The sequence below is a fragment of the Paecilomyces variotii genome, assembly GCF_004022145.1.
Source record: "Paecilomyces variotii strain CBS 101075 chromosome Unknown C8Q69scaffold_6, whole genome shotgun sequence".
Lineage (NCBI taxonomy): Eukaryota > Fungi > Ascomycota > Eurotiomycetes > Eurotiales > Thermoascaceae > Paecilomyces > Paecilomyces variotii.
Window position 1 is genome coordinate 590,887 of NW_021167145.1, and position 15,460 is coordinate 606,346.

At 50.4% G+C, this 15,460-nt stretch overlaps 7 protein-coding genes across 7 annotated transcripts; 1 reads left to right on the forward strand and 6 right to left on the reverse strand.

Moving 5' to 3' along the window:
• Positions 1-306: 306 nt before the first annotated feature.
• On the reverse strand, positions 307-2,011 carry C8Q69DRAFT_468590 (intermembrane space protein). The gene is made up of 3 exons (XM_028630697.1): positions 1,623-2,011; positions 1,102-1,465; positions 307-1,031 (listed from the first exon to the last, which is right to left on the reverse strand). The coding sequence occupies exons 1-3, from the start codon at positions 1,831-1,833 to the stop codon at positions 740-742; spliced, it is 867 nt and encodes a 288-aa protein (XP_028484661.1). The 5' UTR covers positions 1,834-2,011; the 3' UTR covers positions 307-739.
• Positions 2,012-2,086: 75 nt separating this feature from the next.
• On the forward strand, positions 2,087-3,623 carry C8Q69DRAFT_468593 (putative thiamine pyrophosphokinase). The gene is made up of 3 exons (XM_028630698.1): positions 2,087-2,296; positions 2,411-2,490; positions 2,754-3,623. The coding sequence occupies exons 1-3, from the start codon at positions 2,179-2,181 to the stop codon at positions 3,438-3,440; spliced, it is 885 nt and encodes a 294-aa protein (XP_028484662.1). The 5' UTR covers positions 2,087-2,178; the 3' UTR covers positions 3,441-3,623.
• A 955-nt stretch (positions 3,624-4,578) lies between these two features.
• C8Q69DRAFT_278513 (hypothetical protein) lies at positions 4,579-6,222 on the reverse strand. Its single transcript, XM_028626881.1, has 3 exons — positions 5,958-6,222; positions 5,647-5,886; positions 4,579-5,519 (listed from the first exon to the last, which is right to left on the reverse strand). The coding sequence occupies exons 1-3, from the start codon at positions 6,035-6,037 to the stop codon at positions 4,775-4,777; spliced, it is 1,065 nt and encodes a 354-aa protein (XP_028484663.1). The 5' UTR covers positions 6,038-6,222; the 3' UTR covers positions 4,579-4,774.
• A 58-nt stretch (positions 6,223-6,280) lies between these two features.
• Positions 6,281-8,297, reverse strand: C8Q69DRAFT_468602 (mitochondrial carrier domain-containing protein). The gene is made up of 3 exons (XM_028630699.1): positions 7,862-8,297; positions 7,374-7,668; positions 6,281-7,305 (listed from the first exon to the last, which is right to left on the reverse strand). Exons 1-3 carry the CDS (start codon positions 8,063-8,065, stop codon positions 6,563-6,565), a joined length of 1,242 nt encoding a protein of 413 aa, XP_028484664.1. The 5' UTR covers positions 8,066-8,297; the 3' UTR covers positions 6,281-6,562.
• Positions 8,298-8,892: 595 nt separating this feature from the next.
• On the reverse strand, positions 8,893-10,517 carry C8Q69DRAFT_278525 (endoplasmic reticulum protein). The gene is made up of 4 exons (XM_028626882.1): positions 10,114-10,517; positions 10,029-10,046; positions 9,647-9,870; positions 8,893-9,593 (listed from the first exon to the last, which is right to left on the reverse strand). The coding sequence occupies exons 1-4, from the start codon at positions 10,179-10,181 to the stop codon at positions 9,025-9,027; spliced, it is 879 nt and encodes a 292-aa protein (XP_028484665.1). The 5' UTR covers positions 10,182-10,517; the 3' UTR covers positions 8,893-9,024.
• Positions 10,518-11,168: 651 nt separating this feature from the next.
• C8Q69DRAFT_278552 (hypothetical protein) lies at positions 11,169-12,464 on the reverse strand. The gene is made up of 2 exons (XM_028626883.1): positions 12,225-12,464; positions 11,169-12,139 (listed from the first exon to the last, which is right to left on the reverse strand). The coding sequence occupies exon 2, from the start codon at positions 12,124-12,126 to the stop codon at positions 11,356-11,358; it is 771 nt and encodes a 256-aa protein (XP_028484666.1). The 5' UTR covers positions 12,127-12,139; positions 12,225-12,464; the 3' UTR covers positions 11,169-11,355.
• A 1,282-nt stretch (positions 12,465-13,746) lies between these two features.
• On the reverse strand, positions 13,747-15,460 carry C8Q69DRAFT_403231 (cell division control protein; the record flags this gene model as incomplete). Its single annotated transcript, XM_028627990.1, has 3 exons — positions 13,747-14,382; positions 14,440-14,906; positions 14,968-15,460. The coding sequence occupies 3 exons, from the start codon at positions 15,458-15,460 to the stop codon at positions 13,747-13,749; spliced, it is 1,596 nt and encodes a 531-aa protein (XP_028484667.1).

Here is a 15,460-nt window from a genome sequence, read left to right on the forward strand (position 1 = left end):
CGCCAGTAGGCACTGGCTTTCTCTTTCCTTTTTTTTTTCTAAAATTGTCATTTCGTGAATTTTTATCTTTGTGGGAAAACACGCAGTAATCTGACAGAATAAATAATTTAAAAAAAAAAAAAGTCGTATTATTATTAGTATCTCAAATGCAGACAAATTCAATAAATAATTAGTCAATGAATACTTGCTTCTTTAGTAATCTGCTTCTTTGCAATTAGTTAGAATAGAGGTGCATTTATAAGCTACCAGCCGAGGTATGCCGGTTGGATAGTTATGGATTTCTAAGCTTAAGTAGTAGTTAACTACCGCCTTCCTTTACGTATCCAATATCCAAGGTACTGTACAAGCTACTAGTTAGTTCCTAAGAAGACAGAAGAAGAATCACTCATAATAACAAAGGGAAGATGTCTTTGAATAAGTTACTGTAACTAGTGTAGCAGTCATGTGTAGATAATATACACTTTGGGGGGTTCCGGGGGGTTCTTGTCTATATGGTCTTGTACTAAAAAAAAGCATTAATACAAGTTTTTGTCAAACTTTTCCCAACCATTTCCCCTCCTCTTCCTACTTTTTTCTTTTCTTTCTCTGAAGGTTGAAATGTATCTATATCCATTCCAGTAATAAAAAAGAAATGGAGGGGAGTATGACAAGGCTTTCTTTCTCGCTTCTTTCGTTCGCTAGCTAGCAGCTTCGGGGTTCGTCACGTCACGCGGTATAGGGAGGATTTGGGAATCTCCGTCTACTGTGTGGTTTCGTTCTTCTCCCGGGTGTCGTGGTACTGCTTGGGCACTAGCTCGTCGCCTTCTGGGTTCTCGGCGCCTTCAGCGGTGGCGGCCTTGGCCTGGGCGTGGACCTCCTTGGCGCGAGCGCGCTTCTCGTCGGGGTGAGAAGCAGCGTCGATTTCGGCGGCGGAGGGCTGAGCGGACTTGTCCTCTGCGGCGATCTGGTCTCTCAGCTGGGTGTCAACCTCGTCCTCGTCGAGCTCGGTGCCGTAGACGTCGGGGTGCTGGCGGAAGCAGTCCTGCATGCCCCTGTTGATTGATGTATGAGTTAAGCATGCTTTGTCTGAACAGGAAGGAGAAGGCGGAGATTGCAACATACTTGAACTTCTCAATGCAGTCTATGCCCTTCGGCTCTTCCGTAGAGTAGACGAAGCAGCTGAAAGCGGCCTTGAACTCCTCTCCACAAGGACCATGGGCCATTCCACCCAGGCAGGGGCAGTCCCAGTTGATCTCGCCGGTCTCTGGGTTGAATGCGCCCTCCTGTCCAGCCTGCTCCTCAAGCTCCTCCGGTGACGACAAGCCCTCCGAAGACTGTGCGGCGCCCTCTGGGGTGGTCGCAGTCTGCACATCGGTCTTCACGGCATCCTGCTGCTGCTGCTCTTGACGTCTCTTGGGCTTGATGGCATCGAGTGTGGGGAGGTTGTCGGTATCTTCTTCTACCTCAGGCTGGGGCCGGAGAGAGACTGCAGGTTGGTTCAATTGCAGGTTAGCAAAGTGATTCATGAATATCTACTCAAAATGACCCGACTGATTCCGCAGAGAATCCTCCCTTGGGGAGGAAAAGCGAGGTTCTCCGCGGAAGATGAAAAATCACACTCGTCGGGTACATCGGTCACATACATGACGGCTGCTTCGCAAACACGCTGCTCGTGTTGTAGTAGTATACGACACCCACGGCCAGACCTGCTCGCAGAACCAGGCTCTTCCAGCTCCTCGACTTCTGGGTGGGCGGTGCGGTGCTGATCAATCGTCGGCTGGACTGGATGCGACCCGGTGCGCCGACAGCAGCGGCTGGCGCGCGGAGCAGGACTCTCGACGCGGGCCGGAACATGATGTGAGAAAATGGACGGACGGGGCTAGAAATACAAAAGACGATGCATGAAACTGGAGAGAGGAATCTGCGGGTGGAGGAGAGGGTGTTGCGCGCCGGAGAGCGGGCTTTTCTCTGGAGTTGGATTTGCGGAGGAGCTGCAGTTCCCAAAGGTTCGAGATACGGATGGAATGAGGCGCCTGAGGCAGCCAGGCTGACGTCGGCTTGGTCAGCGGGATCTGGATTGCCTTTGGCAGTTTACCTAGGTAGTTAATTATATCTCGATCTTGATCGTCTCGAGTATGTTCTTGCAGTTAATTTAATTGACTGTGTCTTTCTCCTGTGTCAAGAACACTCGGGCCGCTCATGGAGTGGGATCCCACCCAGTTCTTCCGTGACGGAATTCGTCCCTCTGTTCCTTTTGCTCTGCTCGTTCTCAACCAGCCTATCAACCAGAGGGCTTTCGCTGCACTGAACAAGCATGGTGAGGATTCCCATCTAAGCTGACTTTTAGCACCGCATTTATATTCTTTTTGTTTTCTTGGAATTTCCTAATTACATATACATATATCGATGTTCTAGCTAACATCATCAATAGCATGCTTCACAATCTGCGCTGACGGCGGCGCTAATGTGTACTATGATCTCATGAAAAGCCAAGATAGGGAAACGAGTGATGTGAGGTTTCTTCCGATTGTCTTTCTTTCTATGCTGTCTTCATCCGTTTCAATCATTTAAACCCTTCTATGCAGTATACTATAGATTATGCAATCCCCAATTTCCCTCAATCATTCAATTATCTCTAAACAGACACACCGCGAAGTGCTTTTACATTGCATTTATTCATTTCCCATGTTTCCCAAGAAGAAAAACACCACATCCCAATATCTCAAAAAAAAAAAAAAAAAAAAAAAAAAAGCAATTTCTAACCACAAACCCAGCTCCCCAACGCCATCGTCGGCGACCTCGACTCCATCCTCCCCTCTGTGCGAAAACACTACGAATCCCTAAATGTGACAATCGTCCACGACCCAGACCAATATTCCACGGACCTTATGAAATGTTTAAAATACCTACGCGCGAACGCCTCGAGGATTCTACACTCCAGCGCAGAAAATACCTCGTCCTCCAAGGGATCTACTTCGGAAATTGAATCTCAATCTCAAGCTCAAGCTCAATCTCATCCACGACTCGACGTCCTCATCCTAGGCGGTCTAGGCGGCCGCGTCGACCAGGCTTTCTCCCAGGTCCATCATCTATACGCCATGGCTCAACATGAGGATAGTCCGGGCGAACTGTACCTTGTTTCAGAAGAGAGTATTTCGTTTATTCTTCGGACGGGACGGAATGTGATCCAGACGCCGGGGGCGAGGAGGGCGAAAGGTTCTTCCAAAGATACTGATCCCGATGGTATCTACTATCTAGAAGAAAACATTGGCATTCTCCCTATTTCTGGCCCCGCGGTGATTTCAACTACCGGATTCGAATGGGACGTTAGTGACTGGCGGACTGAAATGGGCGGGCAGATCAGTACGAGTAATCATATCCGAGCGGATGTGGTGAGTGTCGAGACCAATGAGCGGGTTTTGTTCACGGCGGAGTTAGCGGGGAGGTTTAAGGCGAGGTGAGGTAGACTCGACTGGATGAACGGGTTGGGTTGTTGATATATACATAGTATAGAAGTCCTGGATAGGATTGGCTGGGTAGGTCGGCTATATAGCTGTCGTTATAGGTGGTTAGTACAGTACATTACTTGTATATCCTGGTTTTATATATATGGAAGTTCCCGAACCTTCAATGATTCTCTTGACCTTATCTGAGAGTACCTAAAGAGAATGAAACTACATACCAACAATACTTATCCATCATACAAATATATAACTACAGCACGATTCAAAATTATATAAAATCCCAAACCAGCCAAATACAAAAACCAACAGTTTCACTCCCGAAGCAAAATTCCCAGCTTATTCCATCGAATATAAAATAGAACAGAAGCAAGATCTACACTATACAACTTAAATTACTTGCCTGTTTTACTTCTTTATCTGGAGAAGGGAGGGGGGGGTGATTTAATCTTATATTTATTTACCTCTAGCACATAAAGAATCTAGATCCCAATAATCTAGTAAGTTCCATCCTATATTTAGGACTTTCTGCAACGGGATAATTAATACATCACTTGGCGGTTTGCTTTATACGCAGGATACAACACGCACTTCCCACTCTTACTCCTATATCAATAAAGAACATACTAAAATAGCTAAAGCAAGGATATATATAACCCAAAACACATCATTTCATTCCTTTATTCCTTGCCCTCTTTATTTATTCCTTACATACATCATACTCTTTAACCCTCCCGTCCCCTTCCCGTCCCCTTCCCGTCCCCTTCCCTTCCCCTCCCTCCTTTCCCGCTCCTTTAACCAAGTTAAAAGACAACGAGAAGTTCTCAATTCAGCAGACTGAAATAAAATAAAAAGCTAAAACAGCAGACAGAGCAAGAGACAAAAAAAAAACAAGCAAAATACTCCCCCTTACCAAGTAACCCACAATTTCCCCGGCAATGTAATCGAGCAAGAAACGAAGGGATATCTGAATAGTCAAGTATAAGAGAGGAGGAAAAAAAAAAAGCATAAACACCTAACTAAAGGAACTAGCTTCTCAGAATGCGTGACGGATAGACTAGACTAGACCAGCCAAGCAAGAAAAGAAACAAGAAAAAAAGCACACCCACGTTACATAAACCCAGTAATAACCACATGACGACGTCGAGATAGAGAGACGGTTCCCTTGCAACAATCAAAGGATCAATCTCTCTTTTCGAGAGGGGGTATATCCATATAATTACATATATGGCTATCTCCCCTCCCCGGTTTCCAACTCCACATATATAAAACGTAAAAGTACAATGAATGCACTTGGTGAAAACTCGAATCGAACCCCTGCGAGGACCAGTTTTTCACTTCTTCAGAATAGCCTCGTACAGGCTGCCGATACCGCCAATGGCCGTGCCGGTGAGGACGCCAGCCCACTGTCCGGGAATCGATACATTCACTTTCTCAATGGAGAAGTTGCTGTAGATGTCCCAGAAAGTGAAGTGGTTCGCGTACACCAGGTACGAGATCAGAGCTTTGGCAATGTTGTAGACAAGAGGGTCGAAGCTGGCCTTGTCCTGGCTCGAAGAGGCTGTGCGCCGCGTGCCATACGAGTGGCTGGCGGCAGGTTGGCTGGCCTTGAGGCTCAAGTTGAAGAAGTACGCAAAGGTCAGAGGGAGGAACAGGCTCGTGGTCAGCCACAGGGAGAAAGGCGCCCAGAAGGAGCCAGTGAGCAAGACGAACAGATCGGGAACCTTGACGGCAAACTCTGGGGTGCGGATCGCATCGACAGCAGCGACGGTGGTCAGGAACTTCAGGGGCACGAGCTCCTTCACGAGGCTGAATCCTTCGAGGGCGATGATGATAGCCTCAATGGACTTGACGCTGCTCAGCGCCGAGCGGAGAGAATCCGTGTGCTCGGTCAGGCGAGAGGCAGCCCACGCATCCGACACCTTCTTGCGCGCAAGAGCCGTCTGGCGATCAATTGCCTCCGTCACGACCGCCGGCGACGGGGGCAGCGAAGCAGTGAACGACAGCGGCGACCGGGCCGGAGTGCGAGTGGTAACCGGAACAGGACTCTTGATCACGCTGCCCGAGTCGGATTCATCACTAAACAGCGGTCAATAAACTAATAATCAACTAAAGCAATCCTTGTTGCATCGCGTCACGTCTGAAATCCAGAGACGCGCGCGCGCGCACACACACACAGAGGATTCAAGAAAACAAAAAAACGTACGTAACGTCCGACTCTTCCTTCGCCTTGGTCGTTCTCCGGCGCGCAGACTTCTTGATGTCGTCACCAGAGGCGATCGCATCAGTCTTGGGCTCTTTCTTGACAGGCGACGAGAGACGCGACGGCTGAGACAGTCGTCGGTAGTAATCCGCGAAGCGCTTGTCGCCGGAGAAGATGTCTTTATTCGAACTGAGATGCTCATCGAGCGCGGTCTCAAGTTCTGCTTTCAAAATGCCCGCCTCACTGAATCCGAACGAAAAAAGAAAAAGCATTAGTGATCCAGAGGCCGACATTCACTGCGCGCGACAACGTACCGCTTCAGATCAGAGACATCGGCAAGATTCAACAAGTCACCTTTGCGGAGACTCTTGAGGTAGGGAAGTCCGGCAGACATGATGGGCGATTAATATATGGGCCGAGATCGCGTGGACCATGCGACAGCAACGATATATAGAGCGACAGAACGCGATGTATAGAAGTGCGCCGCGGGGCGAGAGATGTTCAGGACGATTCGTGATGGAGTTGGGATAGTTTAACTGGGGGGTTTGGAGGAGAAGCTCGTGGGGCGGCAGATCAGGTGTTGTTTACATCCGTTGGACTAGCGTGTTTTTCGCCGCGCCAACGTCAACATGCCGATCATATTTATATCTAGAGTATACATTATTGGAAGAAGCGATGATCGATCTATTCGAGCCTATCGTACAGCGTGTCCAGCTCTATCAACACATACAGCACAAAATCTATCAACGGACACCAGTCCAACATGCGTGCAGATACAGAAAAATGCCAAATGACGACCGTGAAACGCCCAACATGCCGCCCGCTCATCCCATGCTTCTATCCAAGTCTGCCTCTGGGTACAGAGCATTCGTCCGGCCGCATTCGAGCTGGAAGGGAAAAAAAGAACGATTCTAGTAAATCATAATGGTCGCAGATCATCCACTGTCTGCCACGAATCCATCTGTTTCAGGAGGAACTGATACAGCACCAGCATCGTTCCACTCTGGACGCTGGTCCATAAACCTCGTGGACCCACGCCACGGAACCATCCGACGATTCCTTCTGTCCTGTAGATGATCTTCAGACCCGTGAAGAAGGACGAAGTGTCGAGGACGGTAGCACCAGGCCGGGACATTGACGGCGTCGAAGTACAGATGGGACGTGCGTGCGTCCGCGTACTCGTAGCTGATGGTTGAGTGGACTGATGCCGCGACCCATCGCTCTTCACGGATTTCTCAGTGGACCGAGCTTCCGATCCCGAGCTGCTGGGATTCAATTGCGTCTGGATTCTGGTCTTGACGACGTCCATCGGGCAAGTCATGACTCCCGCCATACCACCAGCCGTCGTGGCAGTCAAAATCTCCAGCCCGAGGCTAAGATCCTTAGTGCCCGCCCATTCCTGGGCCAGTTCTCGTTCCTGCTCATAAAAGGCGAACTGCAGCGCAGAAAACGGCAGGTCTCTGAAAATGGTCGCCTTGTATCCGTAGAACAGTGCTGAGAAACCTTCCTGGCGAACAATTGTCCGCAATGCGTCTCTAGTCGATCTATAATTATAGCCGGAAGTGAAATAAGGGTTATTATATCGTCCCTGGAGCTGCAACCGGGTCTTTAGCACCTCCGAAGGGACATATACGATCGAGGCAGCCAGATCCGCAAGGAAACCTGTAGAGTGATTAGAATCAACCCCTCAACGCAATTATACACACACACGCAAAGACAATCCCACTCACCTCCAGTCAGATATGTCACACTAGGATTGATCCCTGCATCGAGCATATGCCTCTTGCTGAACTCATACACTCCAAAGAAGATGAGAGTACCCGGAAACGAGCCAAAGAATGCCGGAGTAACACCACTGTACAGCCCACGAATCCCCTCTTCCCTCAAGATGGTCATATACGACGAGGACATGGAGGTGTATTTGGGCGGGAAATGCGGATCGGCCTGCTGCCGGGTCTTCACCGTGTCTAGAGTGTGCATCAGCATGTCCCCGGTCGTTCCGCCAATGCCACCGGCAAGCATAGACTGTAATTGAGAAATCATTCCGCCGGTCAGCCCACAAAACTCTGTCAGGTCGTCTACGCTCTTCACCCACCGTCCCCCAAGATTAATTGGGATGCCGGCCGGGGCTTGGATAGCAAAGACGGGACGAACATTGCATGTCCGACGAGAGGCGCCAAAACGCCGCGCGCGAAAGAGAGGAATTTCATAGACATACATGTAGATACGGCGACCGGTACTCTTCATCTCCTATCTGCGGCTCCCTTGGTCGAACGGCGCCATCCTCCCGTACGCCATTTGGTACGCTGCCTGCGCCGGCCGTCACCGCCGCCGAATCATTCCGCCCGCCGGTATGTGAAGGAGAGGAGATCGATGAGCCCGCCGAGGTGAAGAAGTTATACACCCGCGAAGACAGGCTCATAGCAAAAGCGCCGCGGCCCGTATCACGGCGCGGACCAGGCCACGAGCGGAGGTGCGGATATGAGGTGCGGCGAGATTATGAGGCAGCGTTGCCACCCACGGACACGCTGCGACGAAGAGGGAACGAAGGGAGAGAAATCTTCTAAGGAGAGGAAGGAGATGCAATGAAACGCATTATACACTGCTGGAGCCCAGCTGAGAGATCGCCAATGGGTCTATCGCTGCTCGACGAGCGTTCGTGATCGAGTTTCACGTCCAAAATTTTGGCTCGGGCTCGGCCTCGGGGCTGCCGTTTCTCCGCCACCCGCTCCGGTTGAGGGTTCATGGTAGTTGTCAATTGGACGGTTTAATTAACAAACTACGATGTTAGATAGACTATATGATCCATGAGAGAAAAAGGATAGCTCTCGGCGACTTCATTAATGGAAACTTGAACGCCAATTGAAAGTCTGGCGGCTCGTCTCAGTACTTCTAACTTACGTTATCGCAACCAAAAAGGTACAGAGTAGAATGCACGCCGATAGAGACGAAACTCGGATATAAGGAAACAACGGAATAGAAGCGGCGCCGTAGGAGAAAGACCAATTCCAATACGAAAACTAGGGAAAAAAGAACTATAGGGAGGAATTGCGTGCTGACGTGGCTCATAACCATGACCATCGTTGACGGAGCTCACGCTGAAATCAAAAGAGGCCATCCGCTGGCAAAGTATTACAAGAAGAATCTCAGAAACTCCGAAGACCAATTCCACAGCAGACAGGCGATTGGCCCGATATACCTGTGTGTGGCGTCTCTTTGATCTCCCCTTAACACTTCCCACTTTTGCATGGGATGTTCGCGCAAGCGATTCGTCCGTTTTCGTAACTGTGGGTTGGAAAGTGAAGCTGGCTGTGGCCCCCGTTCAGGACTCCAGTTGATTGACTGCAGCCACCAGTTCACTTCCAACCGCTCGATGCTGCTCTACTGAGGCTTCTTGACAGGAGTGCCCCCGTACACCCCAGTGTAGCGCTTCACATCCGTGGCGTCATAGGCCTGACGGACAATACCCTTGAAGGTCTCCCATCCCTGGCGAACAGGCGGGGGCGTGCTCTGGTGGGAGAGAGCAGTGTCGATGCGCGCGGTGAGGTGCGACACGGCGTTCTGAACAAAGCTGCTCTGGGCGTGTCGAGCACGGAAGAAGGTGATGTAGATGAGCAGGAGGACCCAGCTGCCCTTGGAGAAAGTGAGAGCGGACAGGACGAGACGGAGGAGGAGAGCGATCTCGAGGGCGGCCACCAGACCCATGCTGGCATCGTAGTACTTCTTCACGAATTTGCCAATGTTGTCGGCCAGCGGGGACGGCTTGCCAGCCGGCGGCTTGGGGGAAGAGGGAGAGACGGGGGTAGCACCGTTGGCAGCCTGGGTCTGGGGCTGCAGGGTCGGGATGAGATAGGTCCTGGTGTAGGTCGCAACGTGGAAAACCGAATACACGCTGAATGGCAGGAGCGCCAGAGGGACCTGGCGGGAGTAGAGCCAGACAAGGGCCATTGCTGATATCGCGTGAGCAGGGATTCTTGTGGCCGGCCGAGACAGTTGCACCTACCGAGATACTGGACATTCTCATCACCCGCGAGCTTCAACGCAATGCTGGGGGCACTGCCTTGCAGACGTCCACGCGCGATATACTGCTTGTACACGACGATTCCGTAGGTCAGAGCAGCGGCAAGGAAGGCCGTACGGTAGGAGAACCTGGCCCAGCGGGAGTAGTAGTTGAAGGTGATGTAGGAGAGGAAGTAGCGCAGCACGGAGAGGAGCAGGGTCATGTGGCTATCGAGTTTGTCAGTTTGTCTGTTACGGATCTCTCATCTGCCATTGAAGCCCAGAAGAGCCGAATGATGCGATTCTTGCGCGTGCCCGCACGATCTGACCCCTCAGGCGGCCCGAAGGAGCTATGACGGTGAAGAACGACGCTGGAGAGCACGTACCCTACGAACCACGCGAACCTGCGCAGAAATAGTCCGTCAGCACCAGCGAAAATCTTCTACAATGGCCGCGAAGGGAGCAACATACTGCAGCGTCTGAGCCAGCGCCTTGAGCCTCTCAGGCAGAGGCAGCGTCGCGGGAGGAGGAGGAGCCATGGCCGCCAGTGAGATGAGGTGAGGTGAGGTAGACTGGTTTAGGCAGCGGGAAGGTGATGGGAAAGATAACCAGGCAGAAGCGACTACACGACGGAGGACAGGAGGAGGGAACAATGTCACAGCTAACGACAATCGGAGCAGAATCCAGACAGACAAGAAAGAAGAGAAGTCGAGGGAGGCTGGAGTTTTGGTGGTGCTCGTGTGCGGCAGGAAAAGGGAAGGGAAGGTGGTTCTCGATAGTCTTTACGAGTAGGCGGTCGGGAGCTTCAACCATGCACGCTGATTGGCCCGATCGGCCATTTGCTCTCCGCCCTCAGCCGCAGTGACGTCTCCGGCGATGATGCAACCAGTTGGATTATCATTATTATTATCATTTTAACAAGTATTATTATTATTATTACCAGTATATGATTATTATATATTATAATGATTATATTATATTATAACACCCATACACTGCATCATCCCATCATTCCATTACCAACAAACCCTTGACTGAGTATCTTACCTGCTTCACGTACATCCTTCCTTGCTGGAAAACTCGCCTCCCGGATCTGGGTCAACTAACTACCTATCCACTTCCCTCTTTCTTCCCCTCTGCCGTTCCGTGGCTTAACTACTGATGTATCCCAGGATCAGCCTTGCTTGCTGTCACAACTCACAGCAGTCGAAAATACAAACGACAAAATACTATGGTAGAGCACAAACCACCCTACTTGTAGTCTTGTACATATCGTATAGCTGTGATGATTACCCCGGATTATCTATCATCTCATCTCATCTCACCACTCAGGAACAGAACGTGGAGAACCCACGCTAGGTAGATCTGAACTAGTTTATGGTAGTTACTTACCCAGTTGACTAAGTAGTTACTCGATCGATGCAACCAGAAAGTTCCTGGCCTGTGATGCAACCCCGCCTTTCGATATACCAGTAGATCCTACATGATGATCATCGTCACCATTGAACATTTATTTAAGAAGTAGCGTAATGCATGTAAGTAACTAGTGGATGTACTGTAGTTCCTGACTCTATCATACAAAAATTCCAATCCTTTCCTTCCCTTTTCTTCCTTTTTCTCGAATGATTCAAATCCAGCAAGTACTGTAATAATAATCGAGAGATTTCCTACCAATTTGTTCGATTCTCCGTATCTACAGAGAAGCCCACTTAGTTATCCAGCAGAACACTTCCTCGCCTTCTCCACCGAAATATCCAACGCATAAGGCTTCCTTTTTCGATACCCACTCCGATCCTCATCAGGACCCATCATCAACAAATCATACAATTCCAGATTCGCCTTCCTCTCGCAGTTCCCGCACGGTCTATGACGGAGCACAAAGTAGCGCACTTTTCCCTGGCTGCGAAGGAGGTTGAAATCGAGCTTCCACCCGGCTTTGATCCGGTGCCATTGTTCGAGATCCGCTTCGGTAGCTGGGTTGTAGACCTGGCGGGAGTAGGGCTTGTATGTGTACCAGCAGGGTGGCATGTGGAGGTGTGTTGTGGTTTCTTCCTTTTCTTCGTCGTTGGTATTGGTGGTGTTATTAACGTCTTTGACGTTGACGTTGATATCTCCATCCCCATCTTCAGCAAGAACCTTCTCATCAAACCGAAAAGCACAATGTATCCTGGCCCTAAAAAACCAATCTTTCGTATGTCCACACTTCAACTTCAACCTCTTCATAATCTCCCCAAGGCCATTGCGTCGCAGGCTCAGTTTCTGTTTACAATCGATGCATACCCCCGGTATATCAACCTGTCCATATGTCCATCTCTCCTCGTCGCAGCACCGACTGGGGATCCGGCCCGGTTCGGCATCGAAGAGGTCCGGGTTGGGAAACGGGATGCCGTTCGGGGCGAAGCACCATTCGGGTTTGTATTTGAACCCGACGTTGAGGATGCAGCCACATTGCGTGTAATGTTCGTAGAGGACGAGGTGGCACATTTTGGATTAGATTCTGGAAATCAGTAAGGAAGGATTCTTAGAAGGAAAACAGATATATATACATACTACCAGAAAGGCAGTTCGAATGATATTCGTACCTTCTTCTTCTTCTGCAGAGGAGTTTGTTCTTTTGTATCCAAGCTGAGCTAGATTCACATCGAGATACAGATGGTATCCTCCCTCTCCTCCAAGTCTTATTCAAGAGTTAAGACACGAGAAAAATGAGATCAAGTTAAACCAAGCACGACGAGCGATAGAGACCTTCAATTCAAAGTCTGCGTCGATTGATCAAACCCGGCCCAAGACCAAGATCACACAGTACGTAGGAAAAGTGAGTGTTAGGACTGAGTATCAGAGCAGAGAAGAGAGGAGAGGAGAAGAGAAGAGAAGAAAAGAAAGTAAACAACCATAGACCCAAATCACTCACTTCACTTGACCCTCACGCGCCCACGCGCGTCGCCCAACAAGACGAAAAGAAATGGGAGGGCCCCCCTCTCATCGTAATCATATCAACCATCTCCTCGACTTCATTCTTGGATAATTGTCTACAGAAATACCCCTTGGCACTTGACCTGTATCTTGGTAGGATAAATCATTTCATTTGACACGAGCAACGAGAATGGGAGGAGTCCGTAGATCTTCCTAGATTCCGCAGTTCCTTCGATCGGTACTTGATATCAATAGCTGAGACGGATTTTTCTAACTGCATAGTAAACTAACAAGCCACGTTGAAGACACGGTCTGATAGTTGCAATGTCGGCTATCAGGGCTCTGGTCTCTGGTCAAGACAGTACTGACATGTCGGTCTGTTACTCCACTACTGGAAAACAAATCAATAAAACAAACCTACTAACACACATAACTGCATGTCGAACTCAACCTCATCATTATTTCAATCACAAACCTAGATACATATCTACCTCCAAGGACTGCTGGCAGGCAGACACTGGCCAAGGCGAGTGCGACGCAGGATGGAGCTCAAACCACAAAAAGCGACAGAAACAAGGAAAATCGCGAAAGATGGTCGGAGGGGGATGTGTTCAATAAAAGGATGTAGGGGGTGAAAAAAAAAAAAGAAGACACAACTGGAAAGGGAGAACGAGGCGAGACAGAGGTATAACATAGGCAAAAAGTACATGACAAGAAGCAAAAAGGCGGGCTTGGGCAACTCAAAGCTGGATCAATTTGCCGTTCTGCACCCGTGTATCATCTCCTTGCAATCGAAAAGATTCCATCCGCCGCAAAGCATACAGAGCGTCTCTGATGACCCCTGGCGCAAACCTCCTAAGTTTCGGCCCCAAATCGGTATTAGTTTGGATAGGATTAAAATCCCTGTCCGCCCCCTTTTTTTTGTTCTTCTTCTTGGGCTCGGTTTGGCGCCCCGGTAAAATAAAAAGTCGTTACCAGAAAGAGATATTGGTAAAATGAGAGGTCAAAGAGTGTGAGGTAACAGAGAATCGGACACGTAAAGGGAAAATGGAAAGTGTTCAAAAGGAGCGCTCGATCAGTGGGCAGACGCCAAGAATGGAGACACAAGAATCAACTGACAATCGATGCCGCAAGTGATCCCCTGCCAGTCCGCGGCTGGCTTGGACCGTCTCCGATTCAAGTCATGCGGATTTAACGAAGAGAGAAACCCTTTCTCTTGCCCTTTTCCTCGAGAGGTCTTCCACTCTCGATACGGGCCTTCTTCTCTTCTAGTTCCTGGCGTTGTCGTTCGAGCTGGTCCTTCATCTCGCGATGCCGCGCGTATAGTTCGTCCTCGCTCTGTTTCAGTTTGCTTTCCTTCTCCTGGACCTTCTGTTGGAAGACCATCTTCATTTCGGCCTCCATCTTGGCCAGCTTCTGCTCGTGCAGCGTGCGCTCCTCCTCCTGCTTGACGGCCGGGTTGACCTCCTTGAAGACGCTCGGGTCCTGGGCGACACCCATCTGGGTGAGCTTGTCGGAACGGTAGTTCTCGTACAGGACGTTGTTGGTGTGCTCCTTGAGCTCTTCCATGTGGGTGCGGATCAGCATCTGGCGCAGCTTGACGAAGTCGCAGTGCTCCTCGTTGTCCACCTCGATGATACCCCAGGGGTAACGACGACCGCGGACCTTGCGGCCCTCAGGAGTAGTGACCTCTGCGTTGGCACCAACGACAGCAAAGGGGACCTTGGACATAATTTCCTGGTTCTCAGCAATCGTTTCTTCGTCGTCGAGCTCATAACGGGGACCTTCAAAGATCTGGATAGAGTGGTGGTTGATATCGGCAAGGATCTATATTCATGTTAGCAAGCGCCCCATTCAAACCTCCGAAACAACCAGTGAACGTACTCTCTGCTTGAAAAGGGCAATCTCCTCGTCGGTCAGAGTATCGGACTTGGCAATGACCGGAATCAGGTTGACCTTGGTGTGCAGGCGGCGCATCACCTCGATATCGAGAGGCTTTAGCGAGTGACCGGTGGGCTGGATGAAGTAGACACATGCGTGCACACGGTTGTCAACAATGTTCATACGGTTGACTCTGTTCTCAGCCTCGAGGTACGCATCGAAGCGCTGCTCAATGTTCTCGACAATGGGGCGCCACGAGTCATCGTTGTTGACGAAGTCTCCGAATCCGGGGGTATCGACAACGGTCAGACGGAGGCGAACGCCGTTCTCCTCGATATCAGCGCTGATCGACTGGATCGAGACGGTCTTGGGGACAATGTCGTGGCTAGGTCCCGCACGTTCCTTCGGTGGGTAGAGCGATGTGTTGAAGAGGGTGTTAACTAGAGTAGACTTTCCCAGTCCAGACTCACCTATCCATTGTTATGAGTAGCCGCATAAAACAAAGGCAATTGATGTATATAGATCACTCACCAACAACCATCACATTGAAGTTGAAACCCTTACGGACACTCTTACGGTGCCACTGGTTGGGTAGGTTGGCAAAGCCGACGTAGCCGGTCAGCTTTCTGCGGACGACGTTTCGCATATCGGTAGCAGCCTGAGCAACAGCCTTGGGGTCCTTGGAGCTGACGGTCTGCGCGCTCCCTGATCCCATTGGGTTGCTGCGCTCAACAAAGGGAGAGGTGGGCTTCGCACTGCTGCCGGTGCTAGGGACGGGGGAAGCCCGAGTGGGCGCGACGGGAGGAGCGCCGTTGGGGGCAGGGGGGGCGGCTGCGTCGAAGAAGTCAGCATGTTGCTCAAAATGTCTTCTTTCCTCGCTGTCGGGCGGTCTCTGTCCCACGGTAGCCGTGTAGGAGGATGGGCTGTCGAGTCGAGGCACTCTGGAGCGGGACACGGGACGACTATGGTTCCCAAAGTCTGCAGTCCGTTGAACGTCCACGATGCGATACTTGGGCCGGGCCAT

Excerpts from the sequence above, each read along its gene's own strand:
- C8Q69DRAFT_468593 (XM_028630698.1), top strand. The coding sequence starts at position 2,179 with ATGGAGTGGGATCCCACCCAGTTCTTCCGTGACGGAATTCGTCCCTCT. Across the intron at positions 2,297-2,410 it reads CGCTGCACTGAACAAGCATG|CATGCTTCACAATCTGCGCT; the intron begins GTGAGGATTCCC and ends CATCATCAATAG. Across the intron at positions 2,491-2,753 it reads AAGATAGGGAAACGAGTGAT|CTCCCCAACGCCATCGTCGG; the intron begins GTGAGGTTTCTT and ends CCACAAACCCAG.
- C8Q69DRAFT_278552 (XM_028626883.1), bottom strand. The coding sequence starts at position 12,126 with ATGTGCCACCTCGTCCTCTACGAACATTACACGCAATGTGGCTGCATC.
- C8Q69DRAFT_468602 (XM_028630699.1), bottom strand. The coding sequence starts at position 8,065 with ATGAGCCTGTCTTCGCGGGTGTATAACTTCTTCACCTCGGCGGGCTCA. Across the intron at positions 7,669-7,861 it reads ACCGGTCGCCGTATCTACAT|TCTATGCTTGCCGGTGGCAT; the intron begins GTATGTCTATGA and ends TCTCAATTACAG. Across the intron at positions 7,306-7,373 it reads TGTGACATATCTGACTGGAG|GTTTCCTTGCGGATCTGGCT; the intron begins GTGAGTGGGATT and ends ATCACTCTACAG.
- C8Q69DRAFT_278525 (XM_028626882.1), bottom strand. The coding sequence starts at position 10,181 with ATGGCTCCTCCTCCTCCCGCGACGCTGCCTCTGCCTGAGAGGCTCAAG. Across the intron at positions 9,594-9,646 it reads TGAGAATGTCCAGTATCTCG|CAATGGCCCTTGTCTGGCTC; the intron begins GTAGGTGCAACT and ends ACGCGATATCAG.
- C8Q69DRAFT_468590 (XM_028630697.1), bottom strand. The coding sequence starts at position 1,833 with ATGTTCCGGCCCGCGTCGAGAGTCCTGCTCCGCGCGCCAGCCGCTGCT. Across the intron at positions 1,466-1,622 it reads GTTTGCGAAGCAGCCGTCAT|TCTCTCTCCGGCCCCAGCCT; the intron begins GTATGTGACCGA and ends ACCAACCTGCAG. Across the intron at positions 1,032-1,101 it reads GACTGCATTGAGAAGTTCAA|GGGCATGCAGGACTGCTTCC; the intron begins GTATGTTGCAAT and ends ATCAATCAACAG.
- C8Q69DRAFT_278513 (XM_028626881.1), bottom strand. The coding sequence starts at position 6,037 with ATGTCTGCCGGACTTCCCTACCTCAAGAGTCTCCGCAAAGGTGACTTG. Across the intron at positions 5,887-5,957 it reads GATGTCTCTGATCTGAAGCG|TGAGGCGGGCATTTTGAAAG; the intron begins GTACGTTGTCGC and ends GTTCGGATTCAG. Across the intron at positions 5,520-5,646 it reads AAGGAAGAGTCGGACGTTAC|TGATGAATCCGACTCGGGCA; the intron begins GTACGTTTTTTT and ends ACCGCTGTTTAG.